The sequence below is a fragment of the Anabrus simplex genome, chromosome 4, assembly GCF_040414725.1.
Source record: "Anabrus simplex isolate iqAnaSimp1 chromosome 4, ASM4041472v1, whole genome shotgun sequence".
Classification (NCBI taxonomy): Eukaryota; Metazoa; Arthropoda; class Insecta; order Orthoptera; family Tettigoniidae; genus Anabrus; species Anabrus simplex.
In genome coordinates this window covers 235,205,271-235,217,826 of record NC_090268.1, presented here as the reverse complement: position 1 = coordinate 235,217,826, position 12,556 = coordinate 235,205,271, and the positions used below count along the sequence as shown (strand labels likewise).

Genomic DNA, 12,556 nt, shown 5'->3' with positions numbered 1-12,556 from the left:
TTAGGATCAACAGAAACACCTTGGGAGGAAATGATGTGACCTAAAAATTTAACAGAAGTTTGAGCAAGAGAAAGTTTGGAAGGGTTAATAGTGAGACCTGCCGTACGAAGACGAGAAAGTACTTCAGTAAGATGATTAATATGGGAGTCAAATTCAGGGGGAAAAAATCAATAAATCGTCTATGTACGGATAAAGATATTTGTACTTAATATCAGGAAAAAGGGAGTCAACAAGGCGTTGCATGACCTGGGATCCTACATTAAGACCAAAAGGGAGCTTAGTAAATTGATGGAGACCATTAGGTGTAATAAAAGCAGTAAGTTTAGAACTAGCAGAATCTAAGGGAATTTGGTGAAAAGCGGAGTTATAGTCAAATATGGAAAAATATTTAGCATTAGCAAAAATTTGAAAAGCGTTTTGCAGCTTAGGAAGGGGATAAGCATCATATTTAATCTTACTATTGAGATGACGGTAATCTATGACAAAGTGCGTGGAATGATCAGGCTTATTGACCAGAAAAGCAGGTGAAGCATAATTCGAAGTAGAAGGGATAATGGTACCATCAGCAAGCATCTGAGATATGTGTTGCTCCAAAAGTTGCATACGAGGTGGACTAAGATGACAAGGGGGAAATCTGACGGGAGAGTGATCCAAGAGATCAATATGAGCCTCATAATTGCGGACAGTACCAAGTTGTTCCGTAACCATGTCAGAAAATTGGTTAAGTAGCGAGCTTAAAACTTGCTGCTGAGACTCAGTAACATAAACGTGCGAGTTAGAAAGATGTAATGAAGTGGGATAATCAGAAGGATTAATCAAAGGAATGCTAGTTACAGAATCAAAATGAAAAGAAATGGAAGAGGTTTGAGTGTGAAGAATTAAGCTAGTATGTGAAAAAAATCATATCCGAGTATAAGGGGAATAGGAAGATCTTGAGCGACGTAAAAGGGAAAGGACCATGAAAATTTAGAAATCTTTACTGTAAGAATAAGTTGACCAAGAATATTTAAAGGGTGACGTGAGACTGAAGTACATAATAAATCCGAAAAACGTAATTGAAGGTGTGGATACAATTGAAGTAATTGCTGAAAGAAAGAGGAACTGAGAAGTGAAATAGAATCTCCGGAGTCTAATAATGCAAGGGAGGGAATATTCTGAAGTACAGCAAGAATGTAAGCAGATCGAGCCTGACACGGAGTGGCGAGTGACAGATTTTGCCCCATAGACCGGATGCTGCCTACATACGGCGGGAGAGAGCGTTTCCCGATCGTGGAGTTGGACAATAGCGAGCGATATGGCCTCGAACTTGACAGCGAAAACAAGAGAGAGTGGAAGTGGGTGTATGAAGAGAAGAAGTAGAAGGAGAAGAAGAGGGAGGTGGGGTGAGGAAGAGGGGGAACAGAAGCATAATATGAAGCATTACTATAAGAATTGAAAGTGTCCATTTGAGCAATATGATAGATGTGGGAAGAGAAAAAGGGTTAATTAATTGCCGAAATGGAGGAGCAGCATAAAAGTGAACCAGAGAGATAATTTCCTGAGGGTGTTCAGATATAGGAAGAACGTCAGCAAAGGTAATGAGAGAATCCAAAAAGTCATAAGTCGTTTCATCAGAATGTTGATGACGACGTAAGAAAACAGAGCTTAACTGGTGGCGAATTTCATAGGGAAGAAAGTAATTGTGTAAAATGGAATGAAATTGAATCCAATCGTGGCAATCAGACATGTCTTGTAAAAGAAAATTACTAAAATGACCAGAAGTTTTAGAATACAAAAGGGAAAGTAATTGAGAAAATGGGGCCGAGTCAGTTTTTAAAATTTACGAGCAGCAAACAACCAGAGTGTAAGTACTTGTGGATGAGTCGAAGTGAGGTGGGGGGACTAAGCCTAAAGATTTCTTAATAAGATGGAAGTTAATAGCTTCTGAATGAGAAGAGGTAGAAAAGGGATTAGGAGATTCATACAAAAATTGTGGAGACGGAGTAGGCGGTGGTGTAGGCTGGGGTGGGGATGCATTTAAGGAAGGTTTAGGAGGGGGAGGGGGCGATTGACTTAAAGGGGATTTTGTAGGAGGAATAAAGGTGGTATAATCAATAGATGGTTTGTAGGTAGGTCAGAAGGCAGCGTAAAATCCATAGTGGAAGAAGAATTATGAGAAAGTTAATCATAAGCAACAAAAGGGTTTGGAGCCGAGAAATTGACAGGATTAGAAGAAAATGTAAAAGTGTCGGATTAGTAAGAAGAAAAATTGTCTGAAAAGTAAGCCATAGTAAGAAGACAAGCAAAAAAGCCAAAGATGATACCAAAAATAAAAATAAAAGAAGAGACGGGAATCGAACCAGAGTTACTCTGCTACCATACTGTAGAGAGCTCTGTTACCATATTGTGGTGTAGCGTGTGATATTACAGAGCTGGAGGCATGCGATAAACAATAGTATCAACTGAAGTGCACGGCAGTAATGGTAAATGTACATACAATAGTGATAGAATATAGTATAGAGCTTAAGCAAAAAGGTCGTAGAAAAAGGAGGCTCGGATAATAATAATAATAATAATAATTAAACCATGGAAACACGCAGTAAGAAGGAGTAGGCCAAGAAATGAAAGAATGTGAGAACAAGAGAAAAACCAAGGATTAACAATATGGATAAGATATATTTTGCAACAAGATAAATAAATGAAGACAAATTTAAATAAGTAGTGAAAGATATATATATGTATAACCTGAGAAAGTAAGAAAAATATGCCACATTTACAAATAGTAATATCAGAAATGTATCAAAGAAAAGCCTTATGACCAAATACAAGCGAACAATGAAGAATAAAGAAGCTGAATAAGAAAAGGAGGAGCAAAACCTGAAAGAAAAGAGGTACGAAAGGAAGGGAAAAGGGAAGTGGGAAAAGGATCAAAAATGGGGAAAGGATTTTCTTCACCAGGTATTACTATGTTGCGGGAACAGAATTTATGATATTAATAATACAAAATAGCATATGTCTTAGGAGGCAACTGAAGTGATTACAAATTTTTGCATTGTCCGTAGCGCAGTTCGTGATTAAAAAGCTGTTGTAGAAGTGAAGTCTTGCATATGAGATTTGAAAATACGAAATTTAAGTCAGCGGAAGAAAAGTTCAGCAGTGGCAGATGGCCCAAAAGAAAAATTAATGTCTAAATAGTGATAAATCTTGCTCATCAAATTGCTTGAAGATTAACAGTCCAGATGGAAGTGACATAATACAAAGTAGCACGGTTATTTTGGTGCTCCACCACTCCGAGACGAAAGTAGACTCAAATTGTGGAGCAGTGGAGTGGGAATTTATAGTGGTATAGAAAGATCTAGAAAAGTAAGGAGGCTAAAGGCCAGCAAGTTCTAGAAGCATATTTATCACGTGTCCAATAGGAAAGCACCAGCACACACACAACGGAGCAGGCGAAGCATAGAGAGGATGACGTCAGAGTCACGTGATGAATGGAGCAGCCAAAGCACAGGTGAGCGGAGTAGTTGAATGCATGGAGCAGCGGCAACGTGTTCGGCGAAAAAGCAGCATGCAAGGTAGGGAATATACGTAATGTAAGCGGAGATCTTAACAAGTCCCGTAGTCCCCCAGTATGGCGAATATCTTTTCCCTTAGTACACTGCCATGTGCCTTCTCTAGATCTATGAAACATAAACACAACTGTCTATTCCTATCCTAGCATTTTGCAATAACCTGGCGCATACTAAAACGTGTGATTCTGACGGCCTCTCTGTGGTCTGAAAGCATGCTGGTTTTCATCCAACTTACTTTCAACCGTTGATCGCATCCTCCCTTCCAAAATGCCAGCAAACACCTCGACTTTTAAACTGATTTCTTCCCAGATCATAACATCATCAGCGAAGGCCATTGCTTTTAGTTCACCAGAGGTTTTCTTGATGTTCTTCATTATGTCATCCATGATGGTGATAAACAATGAGGATAGTGCACTGCCTTGCTGGACTCCACTTTCAGTCTTGAACCAGGATGAATGTCCATCACGCAATCGCACACAGCTGGTACGCTTCTCATACAGCATCTGAACTTTCCTCACCAGTCCCTCTGGCACTTTTTTTTTTTTTTAGGCATTCCCATATCTTCTCTCTTGCAAGGCTGTCATATGCCTTCTCAATGTTGAGGAAAACCATAAACAGATATTTGCCTTTTCCCCAATATTTTTCCATTAACATACGGACACTGAAGATTAGGTCTGTTGTGGACCTGTTAGGCCTGAAGTCATACTGTTCCTCTTCAAACTGTTGCTCTAAGATGACTCACAATGTGATCTCTAAGATTTTCTCAAGAATCTTAAGCCCATGAGAAAGGAGTGTTATTCCCCAGTAGTTGGAGCATTTTCAGTGATTTCTTTTCTTAAACAGGGGGATAATGACACCCTTGCTCCAATTAGTAGACATCTTGCCATCTTTCCAAATTGCCTTGAGTACTCTGTGTAGCCACTGTAAACCCTGGACTCCTGCTGCTTTAATCATGTCTGTGCTGACTTCATCAATTCCTGGGAATTTCCTTTGCAGTATCTTCTTAAGGGCTGCTTCTGTTTCTGCCCATATAATGGGAGGTTCACTGTGCAGGTTTCAACACCTGGTTCTTTTGTTCTCTGATCTGCTTCTGTCCTGTTCAATAGGTGATCTAAATGATTCCTCAGAACCTCTTTGATGTCCTCTTCTTTCCTGGCCAGGTTTCCATTAGGATCCTCAATTGCTTTGATGGTTTCAACTGAATTCCTTTTGTTTTTGATCACTATCAAATAACATAAAAATTAATTATTGTATCAATACTACCAACTGCCATAAAAAAAACTTACTTTTTTAGCAGCTAAGCAGTTAAAATACTGCCCATTTTTCATGTTTTTACTCCCCATATTTTCACCCATTAGGAGTTCTTCACGTGGCCGTAACATCTGAGCCTTGGTTCCTCTAAATAATTCTACAATGGTTCCACATCTGCTAGTTCTCTAACTTCTCATTTCTTATTTTATCCATAACTAGCTGATGTACCCGTGCTTCGCTACGGGATTCTCAGAAAGACTGACTTTGTAGTTTTCCTAACTGAAATCAACATAGGTCATTACAAAAACGTAAGTATGAATGTAGCGATTAAAAGCAATGCTATCATGTAAAATACTCGATCAAATGGAAAGCCGCACGTTTTATCACTTTTAACGAACAGTGCTGCGGTTAGATTGCGGTGCCAATCTAATAGTCCAAAGTTCCAGAGCTGAGATGACCAGGCTGCATATTGCCATGAACACTCATCTGCCATTATTCCGCTAAATATGCACACTGTTCATTCCAATCAGTGCCTCAGAGTAGGGATTGAATAGCCCGAATGCTGTGATGGTCCAGTGTGTTACGTACCAGTAGTATCAGAAAATTTATAAACCAGGGGAATGGCATGCTAAAGAAGAGTTATCTAACTCCCCAGCTACTTCCCATCAATATTCAGACAGGCTGTTACACTCTGTACGACTGGGCGAGTTGACCGTGTGGTTAGCGGTGCGCAGCTGTGAGCTTGCATCCGAGAGATAGTGGATTCGAACCCCATTGTCGGCAGTGCTGAAGATGGTATTCTGTGGTTTCCCAGTTTCACACCAATCAAATGCTGGGCCTGTACCTTAATTAAGGCTTAAGGCACTCCTAGCCCTTTCCTATCCCATCGTCGCCATAAAACCTATCTATCTCGGTGCGACGTAAATCAAATAAAAAATACTCTGTACGCAGCAGTAATCCTATCTACCGGAGATGAGGGGCAACAGAAGACACAAAGCACATCACGACAAACAATGGTCAATGTAATGGTATTGTTGATCAATGTTATGAGCTTTCTATATTGTAGGCCTTCACATTTAGTTTTCTTTCGACTCTGTGATTTGTAAAATATTTTATACCGTAAACTGTAGTTTCTTATTCTCCGACTTTACATACCGATTTTCATTAAATACTGTTTACCCATTTTCTCGTTACTCGCCGCTGATATGAACTTAGTAACAAAAATCCAAATTCATGAATATCTTTGTGGTCATAGCCAGTACGGTAATAATGTATAAGACATGAATAATAGGAAATTTAATTCTATATAACCTTAGTTATGTAGCATTCATCGATTACACCTCTAATAAGAAATATTTGAGAATTACATTTTAGGCCTTCCCCTAAACTACCATTTCTCTCAGCGTGAATACAATTATTGATAGTCTAGATTGTAGCAACTTATTCCCCAACTTTGCATACCCATTTTCTTCAAAATACGACCACTAATAACATAAATAGTTGAGAATTAAATTTTAGGCCTTCCCCTAAACTACCATTTCACTCAGCGTGAGTAAAATGATTTATAGCCTAGATTGTAGAGGCTCATCCCCCGACTTCGCATACCGATTTTCATTAGACCACTAATAACATAAATAGTTGAGAATTCAATTTTAGTCCTTTCCCTAAACTACCATTTCACTTAGCGTGAGTAAAATGATTTATAGCCTAGATTGTAGAGGCTCATCCCCCGACTTCACATACCGATTTTCATTAAATTCTCTCCAGCCGTTTTCTCGTGATGCGTGTACATACATACAGACAGATAGACAGACAGACAGACAGAAATTACGGAAATGCAAAAATTGCATTTTCTTGTTACTATGGACATGACCGATACAGAAATACCATTATTTTCAAATTCTGAGCAATGTACAGACAAAACTCTTATTTTATATATATAGATTTTACTACTAGTCTACTTCTCAATAACTTCATTTCACAGGCCTGGATTATGTTTTTTCTCTTCCCCTCATTATCCAAGTTTCCGAATCATGTGTCAGTACAGGGATATATTACATTTTGTATATCACTTTTGTGCTGTTTTGAGGGGTTATCTTCACTCCACACTAAGCTTCTAACATTTTTTAGGAATGTTTCTTCTTCTTTCTCCTGCTCACTTATTTCCTTTCTTCCTTTCTCCTATATTAATTTGTGTAGATACTTGAATTTCTGCACCTCCTTCAGCTGTTCCCCACCAGTTGTTACTCCAATTGTCAGTGTATCCTTCTTCCTGTTTGTAAGCACCATCTCACTCTTCCTTATAGTAAATTTCTTGTCATATTCTTGTACTAATTCATCCCATGCATCCAACTGCCCTTGAACTTTCTCCTCTCTATTTTCCCACACCATGAAATTGTATGCAAACACTATTACTACCTTTTTTTTTTTTTTCTTCTCCTATTTCCTCTGCCACTCTCATTATTATATCATCTATTACTACAATGTAAAGTAATGGTGGGAGTTCATTTCCTTGCTTCATACCATTCTTTTGTTGTAGCCAATTTCTTCGCTCTCCTCCTACTTTAACATGACTCGCACTCCCTTGATACATCTCCTTTACCTGCATATAGTCTGTTTCCCAACTCCTTTGTTTTCTAGAACCTTCATTATCTTGTTTCTGCATTCACTATAATATGGAAAGCACAGCCATCTCCATACAGGCCATGAAGGCCCTTGGAGGAGTGGAAAAGTAAAGACATCCACTGTTCTTAACTTGGGCACTAAGGAGAATAGATTGGTTAACTCTATGGCCAGCTGCCGTTGCCCCCAAGAATTAACTTGGTACTCAGTTTAGGTTTGGGTTAGTGGACTGCAGAGCCATGGCTCCATGAGTGGAAAACTCATTTTTAAAATTTTTCAGCTTCCTGACTGGGAATCGAATCCAGGTCCTTCCAGGTGAGCTGAGCATACTTTTACTGCCTTAACTAGGCTGCCTCTCCACTATCATATGCCTTTCAATACCCAAGAAGGCCATCAGCGGATTTTTTCCATACTTCTAATGCTGTTCTTTAACTGTCTCACGGCAAAGATGAGATTTGCTGTGGACCATCCTGGTCTGAAGCTGTGCTCTTTTCCTCTTAGCCTTCCTCGTACTTAGCCTGAATCCATCTCTCCAGAATCTTTTCAATAATCTTCACACACTGACATATTAGATTGATTCCTTAATAATTTTTAATCTCCCTTCTATTTCTTTTCTGTATACTGACATGGCTCTTCTATATCTTTACAGTTGGCATATCCGTGTATTTCTGGGAAACAGATTACTCCTGAAAGTCAGTATGAGTGTTTAGCAGATGTGATGACACCACTATGGCAAGTGCCATACACAGAGCAGTTGAATATTAAAAATAACTGGACAGAAGGGATTGTGAAGAATCTTGCATCCAAGTTAAAGTCCAGTCACATATCAAGGAAGAACAAATACAGATATCCCACCATTGAAGAGATTAAACCATCTGTAAGTACTTAAATTATGGTTCTGATATTTCTTTGTTCATAAATCTCCAGGGGACTAGTTTTTGCCTGATTATCCACTGTAATTTATGCTAGCTTACAGTATGTTGTAAGGATTTTATTAATGTTTTATAATAGTTCTTTGATGTTCATCTGTCAGCATTAATGTATAGATAGTTTATACAGCATTTTATGTGATTTGGATCAGTGCACCATCTACAATGCTGGGCAAAAAAGCATAATACTTGGAGGTTTTCAAATAATATTAATTTAACAGACCCCAAATTAAGTTATATAGTACAATCAATAAATTAATTAAATTAAAAACTTCTACAGTAAGCTAAATTAAATTCATTTACCTTTAAGTCTGTATTTTTTTACTGACTTGACAGCACCTTTTTCATGACATCTGTGTCGTTCCTGCTTGATTATTGTCTTTGAAAAATAGTAATAATGCACCATTTTCCTTGTACATATTATGGAGAAACCCATAAAAAAAACTTTCTCAGAATAGCTGGTATTGGTGACAGAATTTAAATATTGGATTTCTGAAGAGTACATCTCAGTAGTCTTTTCATAGCACATTATGTACTATGCTTGACTGTAGATATGAATAGACTAAATTTTGCATTATTTATTTATTTATTTATTTATTTATTTATTTATTTATTTATTTATTTATTTATTTATTTATTTATTTATTTATTTATTTATTTATTTATTTATTTATTTATTTATTTATTTATTTATTTATTTATTTATTTATTTATTTATTTATTTATTTATTTATTTATTTATTTATTTATTTATTTATTTATTTATTTATTTATTTATTTATTTATTTATTTATTTATTTATTTATTTATTTATTTATTTATTTATTTATTTATTTATTTATTTATTTATTTATTTATTTATTTATTTATTTATTTATTTATTTATTTATTTATTTATTTATTTATTTATTTATTTATTTATTTATTTATTTATTTATTTATTTATTTATTTATTTATTTATTTATTTATTTATTTATTTATTTATTTATTTATTTATTTATTTATTTATTTATTTATTTATTTATTTATTTATTTATTTATTTATTTATTTATTTATTTATTTATTTATTTATTTATTTATTTATTTATTTATTTATTTATTTATTTATTTATTTATTTATTTATTTATTTATTTATTTATTTATTTATTTATTTATTTATTTATTTATTTATTTATTTATTTATTTATTTATTTATTTATTTATTTATTTATTTATTTATTTATTTATTTATTTATTTATTTATTTATTTATTTATTTATTTATTTATTTATTTATTTATTTATTTATTTATTTATTTATTTATTTATTTATTTATTTATTTATTTATTTATTTATTTATTTATTTATTTATTTATTTATTTATTTATTTATTTATTTATTTATTTATTTATTTATTTATTTATTTATTTATTTATTTATTTATTTATTTATTTATTTATTTATTTATTTATTTATTTATTTATTTATTTATTTATTTATTTATTTATTTATTTATTTATTTATTTATTTATTTATTTATTTATTTATTTATTTATTTATTTATTTATTTATTTATTTATTTATTTATTTATTTATTTATTTATTTATTTATTTATTTATTTATTTATTTATTTATTTATTTATTTATTTATTTATTTATTTATTTATTTATTTATTTATTTATTTATTTATTTATTTATTTATTTATTTATTTATTTATTTATTTATTTATACTTTGGATTAACAACTATAAAGAAATTAATTGAATTGAAGCCATTTCATAAAAATCTTACAGAAATACAGGGTGGGATAAAAGTCACTTTCCCCAAAACTTGGAAACAGTAGATTGCTCATTTCTTTACACAGTGCCGGGCTAAGTGGCTCAGACATTAGTGTGCTGCCCTGGTTGGCAGGTTCAATCTCAGCCCAGTCTGGTGGTATTTGAAGGTGTTCAAATATATCAGCCTCATGTTGTTAGATTTATGGCATGTAACAGAACTCCTGCAGGGCAAAATTCCAGTATCATTGATATGTCCAAAAACTCTAAAACTAGTTATTGAGACTTCAAGCCAATAACAGTATTAAAATTTACAAAGTTTGTTCAAAATGAAGACCTTGCTTCTTGATACACCGTTATCATCATTTAGGGACCAATTTGCAGATGGTAGACCGAGCAAGTTGGCTGTGGGGTTAGGGACGCACAGCTGTGAGCTTGCATTTGAGAGATATTGGGTTCAAACCTCACTGTCAGCAGCCCTGAAAGTTGTTTTCCGTGGTTTCCCATTTTCACACCAGACAAATGCTGGGTCTATACCTTAAATTAGGGCCACGACTACTTCCTTCCCACTCCTAGCCCTTTCCTATCCCATCATCGCCATAAGACTTATCTGTGTCGGTGTGATGTAGAAGCAATTCTTAAAAAAATAAAATGCAGATGATAGAACATAACAGATGATCATCATCAGTTTTCTCAAAGGACAAGCTTGAAAACTGACAACTAATGATTGAAGAAAACAACTTTTATCCTGTCCTGTATTTAAAATAATTAATAATTTCATTACTGCTTATAAAATACTAAAACATACTACACAGTTCAAAAAATTAGGGGAACATATTTTTGAATGTATGCCATGCTCCACAAAGCAATACCTTACACCCAGGTATATGACCAATTAAACCTTTATTCTTTACCGTTGAAGTATACAAAAGAACATCGATGGATTCATGTTCATTTTCAGAACACAAATGGAAATGTCCAAATAAGAGCTAAAATAAAGTGATAACAATCCTCCAGGGTGGATTTTTATCACAGTTGGAGAGCTTCAGTATGGTGTGTCCTCCATGAGCATTTATCGCAGCCTGGCACCTATGTGGCATGCTCCGTATAAGTCGACGGAGGTCATATTGCGGTATCAGGTCCCATTCTTCAATGAAAGCCTGTTCGAGGTCTTGGAGAGTTTGTGGTGGAACAGGACGCCTATGAACACTTCTATCAAGCCTATCCTACACATGCTCTATGGGATTAAGCTCAGTACTCACTGCTGGCCATTCCATCTCTTGAATGTCCAGTTCTCGCAAGACAGCTCTGGTGATGCATGTTACATGAGCCCTGGCATTGTCGTGCACGAGTACGAATTCAGGGCCATCACCGTATGCAGCAACCAACACATGCTTTAGCAGTATCTGCTCTATGTACCCTGCAGCGATAAGATTACTACGGACGACAACAAGATCCGTATGGCCATCAATACTGATGCCACCCCACACCATCACAGAACCTTGTCCGAATCGGTCGCCTTCCTGGACAACATTTGGCATGTACCGTTCACCACAGCGTCTCCATACACGTTGACGTCCATCATGTTGTGTCAGGGGAAATCTGGACTCGTCTGTGAACAACACAGGTCTCTGTTGGCGAAGTTGCCAGTTGACGTGGGTATGGGCAAACAGAAGACGAGCTGCACGATGTTGCTGCATTAAACGGGACACTCGAGAACAGGACGTCTGAGTCCTAAGGACACTTCTTTTAACCTGTTCTTTACTGTCTGGTCAGACACCATGACTGCTGTGACCCTCCTGAGGTCTTGTTGCAGTTCTCTGGCAGTTGCTGAACAACGCCGCTATGCACAGATGGTCAGATATCGATCATCCTGTGGGGTTGTATGCGTCCACAACCTTGTCCAACCCTCCTTGTGAACTGGCCTGGCTCATTGTAGCGATTCCACAAGCATTGAATAACTGCCGGAGAGACATTGAGATCCACAGCAACATGACAGAAAGTCCACCCTTCCTGAATCAAAGTGACGTCCCTTGCGACTTGAACATCATTAAAATGTCTCATGGCATGTGCTGGTTGACGTACAATGTGCTCAAATGACCGCAGTAGTCTGTGTACTTCATAACGACACACTTACACACCGCTATTCACTTCATTTTGAGGGGTCACCTGACAGTTTAATACATGGCTATGCCTACAGATAGAGTATAACGTAGATTTGACATACCCTGAGTAGCTAAGGTTTCAAGGTATGCTGTACGACCATTGGAACCCCATCTATCAAATTAACAGTTACATACCAAACGTTACAAAACATGTTCCCCTAATTTTTTGGACTGTGTAGTTTATGAAGAGTTTTAATTAATATGTAAACACATCAATTTACTGTGGTTTCAATTTACATTTTCATTCAATTTCTTTTTCTGTTAAAGACAGATTTTTGTGTA

The 12,556-nt window shown here is 35.6% G+C and overlaps 1 protein-coding gene across 7 annotated transcripts in view; it reads left to right on the top strand.

Annotated features, from left to right (window-relative positions):
- LOC136871828 (tRNA (uracil-5-)-methyltransferase homolog B) overlaps nt 1-12,556 on the top strand; it is a 132,971-nt gene that overhangs the window by 6,481 nt on the left and 113,934 nt on the right. For 6 of the 7 annotated variants that reach the window (XM_068227496.1, XM_067145452.2, XM_067145451.2 and 3 more), the window contains exon 2: nt 8,071-8,298. In XM_068227496.1, the coding sequence (XP_068083597.1) occupies nt 8,071-8,298 (228 nt within the window). Of the gene's footprint in view, nt 1-7,701; nt 7,737-8,070; nt 8,299-12,556 lie in introns of those variants that run through there. The other variant, XM_067145454.2, reaches the window with a different exon arrangement.